The 19,806-nt window shown below is 43.7% G+C and overlaps 1 protein-coding gene across 1 annotated transcript in view; it reads right to left on the bottom strand.

The window, feature by feature from the left end:
- Nucleotides 1-19,806, bottom strand: part of LOC121561530 — an 84,636-nt gene that overhangs the window by 62,288 nt on the left and 2,542 nt on the right. Inside the window, 1 exon segment of the mRNA XM_045225355.1 lies at nucleotides 13,355-13,553. Coding sequence (XP_045081290.1) covers nucleotides 13,355-13,553 — 199 coding nt within the window.

The following is a 19,806-nucleotide window of genomic DNA, read 5'->3' as shown; positions in this document are numbered from 1 at the left end:
GATACTGTTGTTGCCATGGTTCCCTCTCTTCTTGAAGACTTTAAATAAGTATTTCAAGACTTTCAAGTTCATAACACTGTAGACTGGCAGTAGGTTTGCAAAATTCCGGTAACTTTCCCCAAAGTCCCAGGTTTTCCAGAAATCCCGGTTTGACTATTCCTGGAATCCTCCAACCAGGATTTCTGGAAAACCTGGGAATTTCGATAAAGTTACCGGAATATTGGAACTCTATCTGGGAGGATATCAATTCTATTAAAGTAACAGCCATTTACATTTGGCTGAACTGTCTGAACTGTAACTTTTAAGAACACCCATGAGATATCCCTGTTAGTGGAAGAAGGGCCATGTCATTCCATGTATTTAGTTCAATCAAACCCATTTTCCAGAATATATCTGAGCTTGTTTCTAGCATGGCTTGCATACACACGCTCGAACGCACACTCACTCACTCACTCACTCACTCACTCACTCACTCACTCACTCACTCACTCACTCACTCACTCACTCACTCACTCACTCACTCACTCACTCACTCACTCACTCACTCACTCACTCACTCACTCACTCACTCACTCACTCACTCACTCACTCACTCACTCACTCACTCACTCACTCACTCACTCACTCACTCACAGACATACAATCCCCACTTCTGCAGAAACCAAACTATTGGTTGTGGAGGTATTGTTTTTTAAATCTGTTGTGTGTTAAGGTTGTTTGTCTGCGTGGACAAACACTGTGGAAATATGTTTTGTTCTCAGAGAAGAAGAGTGCTTAGATTGGGCAATGACAATACTGGACAACTGTGAAGGCTCAGTGAATCAAAAGCCACAAAAGCATATGGTACCCCAAGACCTGGAGGTGTGTCTTGGGCATGGGAATGCCAAAAAGCATGAGAATAATCCATGTGTTGTTGTGAATTTAAAGTAATGTTTATCGCATGTTCTTGTTTACGTTTAGTGCATTAGAAAAGGCAAGATGGGTGGGATCTGTGAATCCCCCAGTTATCTGGTCTAAAAAACTTGTCACACATCAACACAATGCAGAACTCTGTTGGTCACATGGAGAAAAGACTTTTGAAGTGGAACATGAGATACAAACAAACATGGCTTCCCTTATTGAAATCAGGTCCCACTTAATTATAGTAATAATAACAATTTAATAATATGTATACATACTTTATATTACTCAAGTGTATCTGTAAAAACAGTAAATGGTATAGTTAATGACATTAGTTCAAACACTGCAAGTAGCTTCTGACAAGAGGAAGATGGTACTCTCTTCAACCCTCCTCTCCCTCTTCCTCTCCTCCTCGTTGACCCCTCTCTTTAGCCTGCTCCTCTTCAATCCCTCTATTCCTGCTCCACTTCATCTCTCAAGCCTCTGGTACAGATGTCTCTACACTCCATTACCCTGTAATGTGCCAGATCACCACTCCACGGGCGTGGGTAGCCTTCCCACTTAGACCCTACTGTGTCCATGACAACGCAGGCCTGACAGAGGGCACATGGCAACCAGGCCAACTTCTGATTTAATCAATCAAATTGATCAGAAATACAGTGTAGACATTGTTAATGTTGTAAATGGCTATTGTAGCTGGAAACTGCTGATTTTTAATGGAATATCTATATTGGCGTATAGAGGCCCATTATCAGCAACCATCAGTCCTGTGTTCCAATGGCACGTTGTGTTTCCTAATCCAAGTTTATCATTTTAAGAGGCTAATTGATCATTAGAAAACCCTTTTGCAATTATGTTAGCACAGCTGAAAACTGTTGTGCTGATTAGAAGGTGTAGTCCCCTGTAGCTCATTTGGTAGAGCATGGCGCTTGCAACACCAGGGTTGTGGGTTCGTTTCCCACGGGGGGCCAGTATGAAAATATATGCACTCACTAACTGTAAGTCGCTCTGGATAAGAGCGTCTGCTAAATGACTCAAATGTAAATTAAAGAAGCAATAAAACTGGCCTTCTTGAGACTAGTTGAGTATATGGAGCATCAGCAATTGTGGGTTCGATTACAGGCTCAAACTGGCCAGAAACAAATAACTTTCTTCTGAAACTCGTCAGTCTATTCTTGATCTGAGAAATGAAGGCTATTCCATGTGAGAAATTGCCAAGAAACTGAAGATCTCGTACAACGCTGTGTACTACTCCCTTCACAGAACAGCGCAAACTGTCTCTAACCAGAATAGAAAGAGGAGTGTGAGGCCCCGGTGCACAACTGAGCAAGAGGACAAATACATTAGTGTCTAGTTTGAGAAACAGGTCCTCAACTGGCAGCTTTATTAAATAGTACCCGCAAAACACCAGTCTCAACGTCAACAGTGAAGAGGCGACTCCGGGATGCTGACCTTCTAGGCAGAGTTGCAAAGAAAAAGCCACATCTCAGACTGGCCAATAAAAATAAAAGATTAAGGAAGATTGGAAAAAAGTGTTATGGACAGACGAATCGAAGTTTGAGGTGTCGGATCACAAAGAAGAACATTTGTGAAATGCAGACCAAATGAAAAGACACTGGAGGAGTGCTTGATGCCATCTGTCAAGCATGGTGGAGGCAATGTGATGGTCTGGGGGTGCTTTGGTGCTGGTAAAGTGGGAGATTTGTACAGGATAAAAGGGATCTTGAAGAAGGAAGGCTATCATTCCATTTTGCAACGCCATGCCATACCCTGTGGACAGCGCTTGATTGGAGCCAATTTCCTCCTACAACAGGACAATGACCTAAAGCACAGCAGTCAGCTGGTATTCTGTCTATAATGGAGTGGCCAGCACAGTCACCGGATCTCAACCCTATTGAGCTGTTGTGGGAGCAGCTTGACCGTATGGTACGTAAGAAATGCCCATCAAGCCAATCCAATTTATGGGAAATGCTTCAGGAAGCATGGGGTGAAATCTCTTCAGATTACCTCAACAAATTGACAACTAGAATGCCAAAGGTCTGCAAGGCTGTAATTGCTGCAAATGGAGGATTCTTTGACGAAAGCAAAGTTTGCAGGATACAATTATTATTTCAATTATTTCTAACCTTGTCAATGACTACATTTCCTATTCATTTAGCTATATTTCCTATTCAAACTCATTTCATGTATGTTTTCATGGAAAACAAGGACATTTCTGAGTGACCCCAAACTTCTGAACGGTAGTGTATATATATATATATATATATATATATATATATATATATATATATATATATATATATTTTGGAAAAAAAACATATGGGGGATTGGAAGTGATGCAGACATTTACATTGATGGAAGTTACAATCTATCTGCAATTTTAAAGCTGATCTACCCCCTAAAAATAAAATAAAATAAAACGTATCAATCAAATGTCGTTTGAATAGCACTATTTTCAGAAATTAGTGTATTTGTCACAGAACGCTTAACAAAGAAAACCCATATCGAAATGAATAGCCCAAACAGCAAAACTATAGGGCGAACAACAACAGTACTGACAAACTCCCTTACACTTCTGTCATCAGTCTCATCACCATGCACATCCCACCCAGACAGCAATAAAATAGGTATTAATGAAGAGCAGTGAAGACAACTCCCTTTCTCCCTTTGCAGTGGCTTTAAACCACAGTCACCAGAGAAGAAAAACAATAACAAGAGCAATATTGAGACAAACAGAGAACTGCCTTGAACCCAAAAGACAAAGTTGAGCACACAGTTGCAACCCAAATGGCATCCTAGTCCCTTTATAGTACACTACTTCTGGCCAGGGCCCATAGGGCTCTGGTTAACAGTGGTCCACTTTGTAGGGAATAGGGTGCCATTTGGGACGTACCCAACTTGTTTCTGAGATCATACTGAGACAAATTACAGCCTGCTATGTAATCTTGAGACTAACACACTCAGCAGGGGGACAATAAAATCTGCAGACTCAGCGGTTTTTCGTGGCTCCAGACAATAGCAAAGTGCTGCTGTTATGGGTCGGATGTGATAAGTCCTCTAATCCTGATGTGTAATAACTTTGGATAAACTGATTGCCGTCCACATTGGCAAAATGTAGAAAGAGTACAGAGTGTATACAGTAGATCGACACGAGGGTTGCAACATTTCTGTAACTTTCCCAAAAGTCCCAGGTTTTCCTGAAATCCTGTTTGGAGGATTCCGGACTTCCTGCTTATTCCCTCCTGATTCCTGTAATCTTCCAACTGAGATTTCAGGGAAACCTGGGAATTTCAGGAAAGTTAAAGTAATTTTGTGACCTCCAGTTCATTACAGTCTACTGGAGGCAGAATCACATTATAAAGATCCAATATATATGATCCAGCCTAGACCTAGGTCCTAGACTACAACCAGACTCCACAGTCACTGTATGGTAGACATGAAGAGATCACTCAAAGATAAAACATTTTTATCACACCTTAGAAGTGTCATACTAGTGAACTATCCCTTTAAGCGCTGACCATTAAAGGGGATCGATCTTTCACTCAAAAAAATCTAAGTTTGCCAGACATTTCTATTCCTCATATGTCCTGTCCTAATTGGAATCTAATTGGTGTTCAAGCAGAGGGGTGTTTTTTTTCTAGAATGACCAGTTCTGCATCCCAAATGAAACCCTATTCCCTACATAGTGCACTGCTATTGGCCCTGGTGGGCCCTGGTCAAAAGGAGTACACTCATTGGGGAACAGGGTGCCATTTGGGACACAGCCAGGAGATACATCAGTCCAATCAGAGCATCACTCCAAAGAGAATCCTTTAACGACTTTAACGAGAGAATCCTTTAGATGTTGGAGACAAGTGGAGCATTAACGCTTCAGCTGCCACGCCCATCTCTTTGATGTGTCTGAGAGGGGCTGGAGAAGGCACAGCAAGCTCTAATTGATGTGTCTGAGAGGATCTAGGAAGGCACTGCAAGCTCTAATTCAGTGGTATTCAAAGTCAGGGTCGCAACCCTTTTGTTGATGTAAAAATCGAAACTTACCGATTTTAAGGTTGTGTCATTATATTTGGGGTGGAGTGGGTCACTTCTCTAGTTGATGAATCTGAGAGGGGCTGGAGAAGGCACGGCAAGCTTTAATTCCAGAACCTTATGCAGGTAGCTTAGTGGTTAAGAGCGTTGTGCCAGTAACTGAAAGGTCACTGGTTCTAATCCCTGAGCCGACTAGGTGAAAAATCTGTCGATGTGCCCTTGAGCAAGGCACTTAACCCTAATTGCTCCTGTAAGTCGCTCTGGATAAGAGCGTCTGCTAAATGACTAAAATGTAAATGTTTAGCTCCCTGGAATTGACTGAGCCACAGTGGGCAACAATTGGCATTACACATCAAAAGGAAGTCCTTTTCTGGTTGTAAACTGGACGGCGTCCGTTAAGCAGATTTTAACCAGTTAAAGACAATTTATTCATGATGATATCAGGATGTCATGGAAAACGTCATATTGAGGTTGTTATCAGGTCAGATAGCAGGTCAGCACTGCTGTCCCACTGCTGTCACAATCAACAGCTCAAACCTGGACATCCATCCATCCATCTATACACCCATTCATCCATCCATCCATCCATCCATCCATCCATCCATCCATTCATTCATTCATTCATTCATTCATTCATTCATTCATTCATTCATTCATTCATTCATTCATTCATTCATTCATTCATCCATCCATCCATCCATCCATCCATCCATCCATCCATCCATCCATTAACTCATCCACCCATCCATCCATCCATCCATTAACCCATCCACCCATCCATCCATCCATCCATCCATCCATCCATTAACCCATCCACCCATCAGGTCCACTGTTGTTTTAACCTCCTTCGGGGCTTCTCCTGCTGACTACGTGACCATCTCAGATTCATAAAGCAAGAATGTCATCACCCACGGCAACCGGTATAATAATAATACCAGCTCATTGGTCAAGACCAAGGTGCTTGACAGCTAAGATTGCGTTCCACAAATTATACTTTTTGATAGAGAAATAGAAATCCACACACTGTAACCCGACCTGCCACAAAATCTTATCGCACCCTTTCACGCATGCGCACATACACACACACCCACAAAGACATATACACATGCACACACACACACACGTACATCTACACAAACACTCATGCACACACACACACACACACACACACAAAGATATATACACAAAAATGATTGTGAACGCATGCACACAGACACACACAGGCACCCACCAGTCCAGGCTGTGAGTGAGCGCTCCTCTGTGAGCCAAAGCTCAGAAATTCTTAGGAATAACTAAAATGTAGGCAGCTTGGACGGCATAGTGGGAGTCAAGTGAGCAGAGAGGAGTTGGGAGAGTGTTTTAGGGTTGGGAGTTGGAGAGGTTCAGCATATTTCACATTCTCTCTCAGCCCTGGCCACAATGTCGGTCTGGCTGAATCTAGACTTCTCATTCTGTGTTTTCACATTCTAAACAATAACAGTGTCTGGGTGATAAGATTCACCTTTGATTTCTTAATGTTCAGCTTGACCGTGCTCCAGAAAAAGGAATGTTCAGTGTCTGGGTGATAAAAGATTCACCTTTGATTTCTTAATGTTCAGCTTGACCGTGCTCCAGAAAAAGGAATGTTCAGTGTCTGGGTGATAAGATTCACCTTTGATTTCTTAATGTTCAGCTTGACCGTGCTCCAGAAAAAGGAATGTTCAGTGTCTGGGTGATAAGATTCACCTTTGATTTCTTAATGTTCAGCTTGACCGTGCTCCAGAAAAAGGAATGTTCAGTGTCATCGTTTTGGCCTTTAGAACTACAATAGTCTTTCAGTGGATTTCCCTGGTGTAGGGTGAAGTTGGGCCATTTAGCATTTTCCCCACTAATGGTTAAGGTTAGGATTGGGGGAGGGGAAGCTGATCCTAGATCTGGACTTAGGGAAAACCCCACAGCCATTTCCTAAAGCCACAGGCCATACCTCTGTCAGGATATCTAGTGGAAGGTAAGAGTTGCCCCTAACCCCAGGTCTCAGATCATATATCATTTAACCCCCCTAATGGTTAAGGTTAGGATTGGGGGTACGGTAATCTGATCCTAGATCTGAGGTTAGGTACAATGTCTAGTTCGAGCTGATGTCTGACTGACCTCCCCAGAAATTGCAGGTTTTCATTTCCGCACTGTTTTCTCTGTGAGCCTTAGAAAGAAAGGTGCTATCTAGAATGTAAAGGGGTTCTACGGCAGTCCCCATAGGAGAACCCTTTGAAGAACCCTTGTTGGTTCCAGGTAGAACCCTTTTGGTTACAAGTAGAACCATTTTGGGCTCCATGTAGAAACCTTTCCACAGAGGGTTCTACATGGAATCCAAAATGGTTATACCTGGAACCAAAAATGGTTTTACCTGGAACCAAAAAGCGTTTCCCCTGGAACCAAAAAGGGTTCTCATATGGGGACAGCAGAAGAACCCTTTTGGAACCCTTTTTCCTAAGAGTGTAGGTCTGTGTTCCAAATTACACCCTATTCCCTACATAGTGCCCTATAGGCCCTGATCAAAAGTAATGCACTAGTGAATAGGGTGCCATTTGGGACGCAGACTATACATGCGACCAGTGACCAGCTCAGCATATTCATCTGAAACCCAACTCTCCTCCTCTTGTTATCTTAACATTTCCACATTCCACGTGAAGAAAAACGTAGTAAATGGAGGTTAAAGAAATGGGCAGGGGCCAGCAAATAAAACAAACAAACGTTGCAGAGTCTTTTTTCTGGTTGTCTGATTCACTAACAACTGCCCCCCTATCCACACACAATCACACACACACACACACACACACACACAGACAAAGACACACACAGACACACACAAACATACACACACTTCCTTCTCCCTCCCTCAGCAGCTTTAATGCAATCAGCAATGACACAGTTTCAACTGGCCAGACTGGACTGCTGCTGTATGAAGAACACTTCAGTGAGTCGGGGGGTAGGGAGGAGGAAGAGATGGTGTGTGTGTGTGCAGTATCCAGGAGGTGGTGTGGAGTGGAGTGAGTTTAATGGATATACGGTCTGTCTCTGTGCGTATCTCTCTCCAGGGAGGGACTCTGTGGTTTGGGGGAAACCGCCAGCGCTCCCCTCTCACTGAGCCTTTGGAGTGGCCTGCCCAGATAGAAAGAGAGAAGGAGATGGAGAACAGAGGGAAGAGGAGAGGAGAGGGAGGACAGAGGGAAGAGGAGAGGAGAGGGAGGACAGAGGGAAGAGGGGAGGAGAGGGAGGACAGAGGGAAGAGGAGAGGAGATGGAGAACAGAGGGAAGAGGGGAGGTGAGGCGGGAACAGAGGGAAGAGGGGAGGAGAGGGAGGACAGAGGGAAGAGGGGAGGAGAGGGAGGACAGAGGGAAGAGGGAGGAGAGGGAGGACAGAGGGAAGAGGGGAGGAGAGGGAGGACAGAGGGAAGAGGGGAGGAGAGGGAGGACAGAGGGAAGAGGGGAGGAGAGGGAGGACAGAGGGAAGAGGGGAGGAGATGGAGAACAGAGGGAAGAGGAGAGGAGAGGGAGGACAGAGGGAAGAGGAGAGGAGAGGGAGGACAGAGGGAAGAGGGGAGGAGAGGGAGGACAGAGGGAAGAGGAGAGGGAGGACAGAGGGAAGAGGAGAGGAGAGGGAGGACAGAGGGAAGAGGAGAGGAGAGGGAGGACAGAGGGAAGAGGAGAGGAGAGGGAGGACAGAGGGAAGAGGGGAGGAGAGGGAGGGCAGAGCAGGGAAGGGTGGGGACATGAAAGAAAAAAAAGGGAAGGAAAGAGAGGGAAGGGAGAAGAGAGGAGGATGGAGAGGAGAGGAGAGGAGAGGAGAGGAGAGGAGAGGAGAGGAGAGGAGAGGAGAGGAGAGGAGAGGAGAGGAGAGGAGAGGAGAGGAGAGGAGAGGAGAGGAGAGGAGAGGAGAGGAGCTTGCGGACTCCATCTCAGCCCCAGACCCAGGCGCATTCAGGCAGACGTGAGTGTAGAGGAAAGAATTTCCAAATCTGGCACCTCTCTCCGTCCCTCTCGCCCCAAGACACCAGTTGCACGCACACTGGATGGCTAAAGCACCTGGAGCTATGTTACTGTCCAGCCCTGGGTGCTGTAAGCTCTCACTCTCTCAATACAGTATGGGTAGGGCTGGGGGGGCTAACATACACACACAATCGTGCTAACACCCAGACTCATAAAATACTCTTTTGAGAAGATCTCTCTCTCTCTCCAGATATGAACATATGGAAATAATTTATTTATACAGGTTGTCAAAGTGCTGGTGGTCTGTGTGGCTGATTCCTTATGTAATATTTGGGGATGTAGTGCACGTCGTCAAGATCTCACACACACACAGAGACACACACACACACATATATATATATATGGTCTGGGTAAACACAAGGCACAGGGGAGACGTTGGCTGAGTCCCCTATGGGCCCTGGTCAAAGGTAGTGCACTACAAAGGGAATAGGGTACATTTGGAACAGAGACATTGTAGCGAGAAAAACTCTGGGAAGGTTTAAATTGTCTCTGAAGCAACGTGACAGCAACATCATCCAAAACGTGGAGAGCAGTTTCCACACAGAAGACTGTTTCCACACAGAAGAAGGAAAAAAGGGAACAAAATGGGCTATTATAGCTATTTGGTTCTTTCCATAAAAGCTTTAACAAAATGTTGTTATGGTATTACGTGCATCCTGTTTTGACAAGACCCTCATACTTAACCAGAATTCAAACACAATCTAACGAAACGTCCATTTACTATCTGCAATCTAATAGCAGTAGTAGTTTAACTTGTATTACGCAAAATAGAATTCATATGACCTCAATGCACTTTTATAAAACCCATCCAAAAAGAAAAAGAACTACAAATCCAACAATTCAGCATCCCAAAACACTTGGAATCCAACAATGTAGCATCCAAAAACACTACAAATAAAACAAATCAAATTAATAAAAAATATAATATAAATACACTTTATGTAAACATTCATTTAACATTCCTTCAAATATTAAAAACTCACTAGACATTGGGACCAAAATACACTATATATTCAAGAATGCAATGTTTTCCAATGTAGTTCTAAAGGCCGGTCGATGCTCTGGGAGCCAAAAGCACCGACTTCCTGTGAAGATTGGCGGCCTGACCGGGTCTAGCCCTGAAAAATATGAATTTCTATCGATAGAAAGATCTATAGCCTCGGCAAGGAGACATCCAAGGGTTGGAAAATTATGCATTATTAGTGTATGGGTGGAGAAAGAAGTGTGTGTTATAAAGAGAGAGAGAGAGAGAGAGAGAGAGAGAGCGAGAGAGAGAGACAGAGAGAGAGAGAGAATGTCTTTATTATTTTGTGAGTGTAATGTTTACTGTTCATTTTTTAATTGTACATTTTTATTTGTTTATTATCTATTTTCACTTGCTTTGGCAATGTAAATATATGTTTCCCATGCCAATAAAGCCCTTACATTTTTATTGAATTGAGAGAGAGAGAGAGAGAGAGAGAGAGAGAGAGAGAGAGAGAGAGAGAGAGACAGAGCGGGACAGACAGACCGACAGACCGAAAGACAGACAGACAGACAGACAGACAGACAGACAGACAGACAGACAGACAGACAGACAGAGAGAGAGACAGAGCAGGCCCCAACAGGAGTTTACAGAGTGGAAATGCACATTAAAACAAGGCCCAGCTGCCAGCCCTGAGACGCCTCTCCTTCCAACAGATTGGAGCTGAATAAACATCAAAGAATGTGGAGATAGCAATAAACGTTGCTCAGAAACCCAGGATTTATGAAACCTACACCAGGACGACTTCTGAATACTAAACTAATGTACAACAACGAGACAGGGAAGAAGATGGCGTCAAGGGTTGGGGAGTAACTGATTACATGTAATCAGGTACATGTAATCTCGTTACAAAAAAGCTGTAACTGTAATCAGTTACTTCACCAGCACACACAAAAAATGTAATCGGATTACAGATACTTTTGAATAACTAGATGACAACTTCTTGGATTACTTTCAAATTGAGAAAGGATGTTTGGAAAAAAAATACATTATGGCATCTTGCTATTTTCTCAATGACACTCAATTCAGCATTGAAAAAAGTTCAGAGACCACTATGATGACACACCAAATGATGACCACCAATCAGAGACCACTATGATGAGACACCAAATGATGACCACCAATCAGAGACTACTATGATGACACACCAAATGATGACCACCAATCAGAGATCACTATGATGACACCAAATGCGTTTGATGGATCCTTTTTTTCTTCTTCTAATGCCTCTTAAGGGTATCCAAAAATTGTGTTACTGATGACAATTTTGGACAGGTAACTAGTAACTGTAACGGATTAAATTTAGAAAGTTACCTACTAGTGTTGCACGGTATACCGAAACTTCAGTATTTCTCTGATACTAGAACATGAAAAACGGTTCGGTACTAGATTTTCTTTTACTGTCGGTACTTTTGTCAAATGTGTCTCACGAATCAACTCTGTCTATTGGTGCAGCCGATGTCCCACGTACAGCCTTCTCCCCTTAGCCTGCACTGGAAGTCTGGGCTTCATCATGTTAGCTCCCCACTCATGCTGCACTGACGTTAACACACTTCAATAATGCGACACAGCATGTAGACATTTTGACACTGTTCATTACTGTTCGCAAAACAATGTCCATACAGGCTAGAACATACCGGTAGCTTCCAATTTTTGTAGGCTAACTTTTCTTGCTAGCTTACAGCTGAAGCTACTGTATCTTCAATTCACTACCCTGGTACTTTGTTTGTGATCATATGCAAACCATAACGCAAAATATGCTGATTTAAAAGCTGATTGCCACCAAAACTTTATCCATTCACTTATTCGGTCTCGCTCTCACATCTCTCATTACATACTCACACTCCTATTGAATATGCATTCATGTGAATAGGCCTAGGATACATCTTGATTTACCCAGTTTATCAATAGAGATTTACCATTCAAATAAATGATTACCATTGTGTTGTTATGTAGTTAGACTGGTAAAAAACAAAGTCATATTGATTGTATAATTGATTCATTAATGCATACATGACTGTCTATAAAAAATGTTGATGTATAAAATGTCAAATGTAATGATATTGAACTCAAAAGATGCCCAACGATTGGACAGAGCAGAAGATGAGTTTATCTGTCTGGATCAAGTGCCATTCTGTGACTTTGGTTAATATGCCTTCTTTTTTTGATAGTGGTATCATTTTGGTATTAAGTATCGTGGTGGTATCGAGAATCGTGATACTGAACCTGGTATCGGTATCGAAGTAAAAAATCTGGTATCGTGACAACACTATAACCTACCCAACCCTGGTGTCAATAGCGTAAAAGCATGTCAATTAAAAATAAGAATATTAAAATCAAACTTCTGACTTCATAAGATGTGATGATCTGTAGTGCATTATCTTTGGCTAGTAAGAGCAAACCGACAACACATGGTTTTGATTCTGGGTGGCGTTCAATTTGGAAAAGGTTTTAATGCTCGGAGGCATTCTAGGGGGTCACATCAATTCAACTCAGTCAATTCACCTTCACACAGTCTGCATGGATGGACTACTTCTCTCCTCCTTCAAAGCTTCTGATTACATTTGAACCCCTACTGACTAGAATAAGGTATGCATGAAAGTTACAAAAAGGCCTAATAAACTTGCATGTACGGTAATAAAGCTTTTGAGTGACAATTAGGCCACTCTCCCGAGTGGCACAGTGGTCTAAGGCACTGCATCGCAGTGCTAGCTGTGCCACTAGAGATCCTGGTTCGAATCCAGGCTCTGTCATAGCCGGCCGCGACCGGGAGACCCATGGGGTGGCGCACAATTGGCCCAGGGTAGGGGAGGGAATGGCTGGCAGGGATGTAGCTCAGTTGGTAGAGCATGGCATTTGCAACGCCAGGGTTGTGAGTTCGATTCCCATTGGGGGCCAGTATGAAACAAAATATATATATATAAATTAATGTATGTACTCACTAACTGTAAGTTGCTCTGGATAAGAGTGTCTGCTAAAATGTAAACCATAAAATGACTGTTTTCTAATGTACATGCAGCTGTCACTTCTACTATTGGTTGTTTGTTACAGCCATACTTCACAGGCACGGAGGATCCGCTCTCTCACTCCAATACAGGATCCCTGTTTCTGTACACTGATTTTAACTCCTGAACCAGAACATTTTATTTGGACTGTGGGCATCGCTGACACTCCATTCCCATTCATAGGGGGTTGGGCTAAGTGTGGAAGACACATTTTGGTTGAATGCATTCAGTTGTGCAACTGACTAGATATTCCCCTTTACCTTTCCCTTCCAAAAGCCACCAAATCAACCAGTTAAGGACAATTATTTTAGGCAGTGGCGGTCCAATGGTATCCAATATCCACTATCCATCATTCAACATTTCTGTCACTCACCTGGAATGGTGCCGCAGTACTTGGGCTGCTTGTCTGCAGCCGTGGGTCCAGTGGGAGGGGCAGAAGTAGGGCTGGTCTTGGCTGAGCGTCGGTGTCGGACCACCCTGTGCTGCAGCCCGGAGAAGGAGTCGGCAGGACCGCTGACCACACTGACCGGCTGGATGAAGAGACTGTCCTCTCCTGTATAGACCAGTCCAGTCTGAAGAGAGAGTGAGACAGACAGAGAGAAAGAGAGAGAACGAGAGAGCGAGAGAGCAAAAGAACAACAGAGCAGCCGTTAACATTCATACTCCCCTTGTGTTTTTAGGCTAGATCAGCTTTTAACATATCTCTTGGTTTTCTCTCCACGAGATCCCAGATAGTTGTTTGCATCATGCCACCTCCCCTTGCCCCGACCAGAGCTGCCTCAAGCCCCACCTCTATACCCCCAACCACAACCCAGGCAATGGCCCACACCATGCAAATACCTTATAGTCTAACCCAAAGCCTCCAGTGAGGTAGGCCGGTGCAACTTGAATAAACTGCAACGTATAAACACGGCAGGCCCGCTCATTAGGCAGGATTAGGCGGACGCTTATGGCGGCAGATTGATGAGGGCGGCATTTTCTGAGCTAAACTGACCAAGACGCACCTCCAACAACACATAGAAACTCACATACAGTGCATTCGGAAAGTATTCAGACCCCTTGACCTTTTCCACATTTTGTTACGTTACAGCCTTATTCTAAAATGGATTAAATTGTTTTTTCCCCCCTCATCAATCTACACACAATACCCCGTAATGACAAAGCATGTTCTGCAAATTTATTAAAAATAAAACACTGAAATATGACATTTACAAGTATTCAGACCCTTTACTCAGTACTTTGTTGAAGCACCTTTGGCAGCGATTACAGCCTCAAGTCTTCTTGAGTATGACGCTACATGCTCTGCACACCTGTATTTGGGGAGTTTCTCCCATGTGGTCCTCTGTAGCTCAGCTGGTAGAGCACGGCGCTTGTAACGCCAGGGTAGTGGGTTCGATCCCTGGGACCACCCATACACAAAAATGTATTCACGTATGACTGTAAGTCGCTTTGGATAAAAGCATCTGCTAAATGGCATATTATTATTATTATTATTCTCTGCAGATCCTCAAGCTCTGTCAGGTTGGATGGGGAGCGTCGCTGCACAGCTATTTTCAGGTCTCTCCAGAGATGTTAGATCGGGTTCAAGTGGGCCACTCAAGGACATTCAGAGACTTGTCCCGAAGCCACTCCTGCGTTGTCTTGGCTGTATGCTTAGGGTCGTTGTCCTGTTGGAAGGTGAACCTTCGCCCCAGTCTAAGGTCCTGAGCAGGTATTCATCAAGGATCTCTCTGTACTTTGCTCCGTTAATCTTTCCCTCGATCCTGACTTGTCTCCTAGTGCCTCCTGCTGAAAAACATTCTCACAGCATAATGCTGCCACCACCATGCTTCACCGTAGGGATGGTGCCTGGTTTCCTCCAGACGTGACGCTTGGCATTCAGGCCAAAGAGTTCAATCTTGGTTTCATCAGACCAGAGAATCTTGTTTATCATGGTCTGAGAGTCCTTTAGGTGCCTTTTGGCAAACTTCAAGCGGGCTGTCATGTGCCTTTTACTGAGGAGTGGCTTCCGTCTGGCCACTCTACCATAAAGGCCTGATTGGTGGAGTGCTGCAGAGATGGTTGTCCTTCTGGAAGGTTCTCCCATCTCCACAGAGGAACTCTGGAGCTCTGTCAGAGTGACCATCGGGTTCTTGGTCACCTCCCTTACCAAGGCCCTTCTCCCCCGATTGCTCAGTTTGGCCGGGCAGCCAGCTCTAGGAAGAGTCTTGGTGGTTCCAAGCTTCTTCCATTTAAGAATGATGGAGAACACTTTGTTCTTGGGGACCTTCAATCCTGCAGAAATGTTTTGGTACCCTTCCCCAGATCTGTGCCTCGACACAATCCTGTCTCAGAGTTCTACGGACAATTCCTTCGACCTCATGGCTTGGTTTTTGCTCTGACATGCACAATCAATTGAATTTACCACAGGTGGACTCCAATCAAGTTGTAGAAACATCTCAAGGATGATCAATGGAAACAGGATGCACCTGAGCTCCATTTTGAGTCTCATGGCAAAGGGTCTGAATATTTATGTAAAGAAGGTATTTCTGTTTTTTTGCAAACAATTTCTAAAAACCTGTTTTCACTTTGTCATTATGGGGTATTGTGTGTAGATTGATGAGGGGAAAAAATAATTTAATCAATTTTAGAATAAGACTGAAATGTAACAAAATGTGGAAAGAGTCAAGGGGTCTGAATACTTTCCGAATGCACTGTAATTCTGACCAAAAACAATGACAATTTCTCTCAAACAGTGGCAAATGGCCTTTTTATGTGAGCACTGATGCCGGCCTGTGACAAACAATGCCCACTTTGTCAAAGTATTTTGCTTGTCCATTCCCAGCGCTTCTCCAGGGTGCTGTTGGAGAGATGCATCTCTGCAGCGCTCCACCAACGTTCAGTCAAAAAAATCATCTAACATAAATCATGTAGCAGATATAGGATATGGTAGAAAGAGGATGTGGCCTTTTCTGTAGCCTACAGCCTGGAGATAACATGTATGACAATGTAATGAGGCAGAATGTTTTTACGTCATGCAGGTTTCTCCGATCAAATAGCCTAACCTAAATGGCGCCCAATCAAATAAAAAATGCGCTATCATGTTAACAAACAAAATACCCTAAAAACAGGACAGGTCAAAGTAAAATGGACATTATGGAATGGACAATCACAATGGTTGTCCAGGAGTTATACCCCATTGTCATGATCAGTGGTTTCAAGTTTGTATCAGTCAATTTCTGACAAGGTGATCATAATGAAAAATTAAAACACTTCTGAATTATTGCTGTGTATACACATTGCAAAAATGCTCATGATAACTCCTGATAAAGTTGGGTAGCTGATATTCAGAGCTTAAATCGCCAAATTCATTAGTCACAGGAATCAGGACCAGTAAAGCCAATGCAACGGCCTGTTATACAAATGGTGGCTTACCACATGGATGGGCATTCATAACATTCCATTGCTGGCGACATGGTAGGCTACACCACAGTAAGCACGAGCCAACGTCTTTCGGATGTCTTGTTTTGGTCCGGTCCGGACCCTACGTCTTTTTTTGGTGTTTTACAAACGGTAGGCTTACCACATAGATAGGCATTCATAACATTCAATTTCAGGCAACACTGTAGGCTACACCTCAGACCAATGCCGATGCCTTTTGGACGTCTTTTTCGGTGCAGTCCGGACCAAATTTGAACCAATCGTGTCCATCTAGAAATTACGTATTTTTAACTTTCATTCAGAACCGAAAATGAATCTGATTTCAACGTCCTGGAAGAAATACGTATTTTTCAACGTCCGGAAAAGATGTATTTTCAATGTCCTGGAAAATATGTATTTTAAACGTACGAAACATGCATCTTTTCACCTTTCATTCAGAACCTAAATTGAACCTAACTTCCAATGTCTGGAAAATACGTATTTTACACGTCTTTTCAACTTAATTTCGCTAACTGGGACTATTCTAGTTTTGGGGGGGCATTTTTTGGTCTCGCCTAGGGCGGCAGAACAGCACGGACCAGCCCTGTGTATAAAGGCATTATATAGCATAAACAAGGTCTTCATCAGCATCAGATGCTTCATAAACCATACGTAAATGTCATACTGTATAAAGAGTGTAAGGTTTGACATAACAGCTCCTTGTGTAGGGTGCATTGCCAAATGGGCCAAATAGGCCAAATAGCAAGTCATGGCAGAGAACTCCCAGAGAACAGACTGAGAGAAGAAGAGTCAGCGCAAACTCTCTAATTTACATCTCAGCACACACCTCCTCAGGGCTAGGGAGAAGAAGCATGAAGGAGTGCTGAGAGAGAGGGGAGAGAGAGAGAGAGAGAGAGAGAGAGAGAGAGAGAGAGAGAGAGAGAGAGAGAGAGAGAGAGAGAGAGAGAGAAGGAAGCAGAGGGGAGTGCTGAGAGAAATAAGGAGGGAGAGAGAGAGAGAGAGAGAGAGAGAGAGAGAGAGAGCGGGGATTCTGAGAGAAATAAGGAAAGAGTGAGAAGGGGAGAGAAGAGAGAGAGAAAGAGGACCATAAACCTCACTCTTTCATCCTCTCTGACAGGTACAGACAGACACTCCCTACAACATGAATCATAAAAGGAAAACTAGAAGAGGACAGCTGTAAGGTTTTGTAAGGCTTCACTAAGGATCCATCGTTGTATTGTGAAGGTGCGCCGGACAGAGCTAGAAAAAAATGAGTTGACATGGCATTAACAAGCAATCCAGATCCACACAGTGTCTTAAAGGTATTCCAAAAAGCCCAGCGGCAGCAATTACAGAACCTATGAGCCGTTTCCATGGCAACTAGTGTTGGCGGGATAATGTTGTCTTCTTCTCGGTCAGAATAAGCCCAAGGTTTTTTTTTTTAAAGGAGACGCCGATGATTCATTGTCCATTCAGCAATCACGGTTATGTACACAGTGAAGGAAAGAGAGGGAAAGAGAGAGAGACAGACGGACAGACAGACCGAGACTTAAACAGGCTGTTCACTTGGCCACATTCACAACACGACACAATGTGAGAGCAGAGCCTGCATGCGGCCAGCCACAGAGCTTCCAGTGTGAGGCAGGGTTAAGTGAATAACGGCTGGTATTTCAGGGTAAAATAGAACACCATGCTAAGTGTGTTACAACATACTGTAGCCACAGCAGGCTAATACAGCAAAGACATCCACCGGGCCCTAGCTCCAAGCTAAGCCTCAGGGTAAAGAATGCTGTTGCAGCACAGCACAATACATTTCATATCTCCCCTCACTTAAAGGCTGGTATATCAATCGTGTTTTTCCACACCACATGGCCTGACCAGTGAAATCTCTAGAGCCCATTATAGTGAAATCTCTAGAGCCCATTATAGTGAAATCTCTAGAGCCCATTATAGTGAAATCTCTAGAGCCCATTATAGTGTATGAAGTTGTTGTCTGGTGATGGTAGTTATAATGCTGCTGTTCGCTCCAGGACACTGAAGTACTGTCTCTTGTACTGTATAGGGTCCTATACACTGACTGACAGACACAAACACACACACACACACTTCCAAGGCTACAAGGCTAGGTAAAGGGATACTTCCAGTGACCTGGCCACAGACAGAGAGAGGTATCCAGGGAAGATAACTATTAGGGCTCAGTCTGTTCTGTGTCTTCTCCCCTCAACTAGCCTACTGACACTAACACAGGGAGAACACGTGGGCACACCACACACACACACACACACACACACACACACACACACACACACACACACACACACACACTAGTGGGACTGGTCTCTCCACTAGGCACGGTGTCAGGGTCTTGACCTGAACTGAACTCCAGCCAAAAACAACCCAATGATTTAACAACACAAATAAAACTGTCTTGAAGTGCCACTGTACAAAACGAGGGTTTTCATATACAGTACCAGTGAAAGGTTTGGACACACCTACTCATTCAAGGGTTTTTCTTTATTTTTTACTATTTTCTACGTTGTAGAATAATAGTGAAGACATCAAAACTATAAAATAACACATCTGGAATCATATAGTCACCAAAGAAGTGTTAAACAAATCAAAATATATTTTAGATTTGAGATTCTTTAAAGTAGCCACCCTTTGCCTTGATGACAGCTTTGCACACTATTGGCATTCTCTCAACCAGCTTCATGAGGTAGTCAATTAGAATGCATTTCAATTAACAGGTGTGCCAGGAAAGGAAGACCCGGAGTTACCTCTGCTGCAGAGGATAAGTTCATTAGAGTTAACAGCACCTCAGATTGCAGCCCAAATAACTGCTTCACAGAGTTCAAGTAACAGACACATTTCAACATCAACTCTTCAGAGGAGACTGCGTGAACCAGGCCCTCATGGTCGAATTGCTGCAAATAAACCACTACTAAAGGACACCAATAATAAGAAGAGACTTGCTTGGGCCAAGAAACACGTGCAATGGACATTAGACTGTGAGGTTTTTGGTTCCAACCGCCGTAGGTGAACGGATGCTCTCCGCATGTGTGGTTCCCACCATGAAGCATGGAGGAGGAGGTGTGATGGTGTGGGGGTGCTTTGCTGGTGACACTGTCTGTGATTTATTTAGAATTCAAGGCACACTCAACCAGCATGGCTACCACAGCATTCTGCAGCGCACACGCACACACACAAACACTGTTTGTGTTACCTTGCATTTGACCTACTGAGTGAAAATGAACTACTAAATGAACAAAAGGATGGCCTGCATAGTGTCTCTCTGACATAGTGTGTGTGTGTGTGTGTGTGTGTGTGTGTGTGTGTGTGTGTGTGTGTGTGTGTGTGTGTGTGTGTGTGTGTGTGTGTGTGTGTGTGCGTGCGTGTGCTGGCACACACGTGCATATATGTGCACAC

Source organism: Coregonus clupeaformis, chromosome 15, assembly GCF_020615455.1.
Source record: "Coregonus clupeaformis isolate EN_2021a chromosome 15, ASM2061545v1, whole genome shotgun sequence".
NCBI classification, from domain to species: Eukaryota; Metazoa; Chordata; class Actinopteri; order Salmoniformes; family Salmonidae; genus Coregonus; species Coregonus clupeaformis.
The sequence above is the reverse complement of the archived record's forward strand: the minus strand, read 5'-3'. Positions and strand labels throughout refer to the sequence as shown.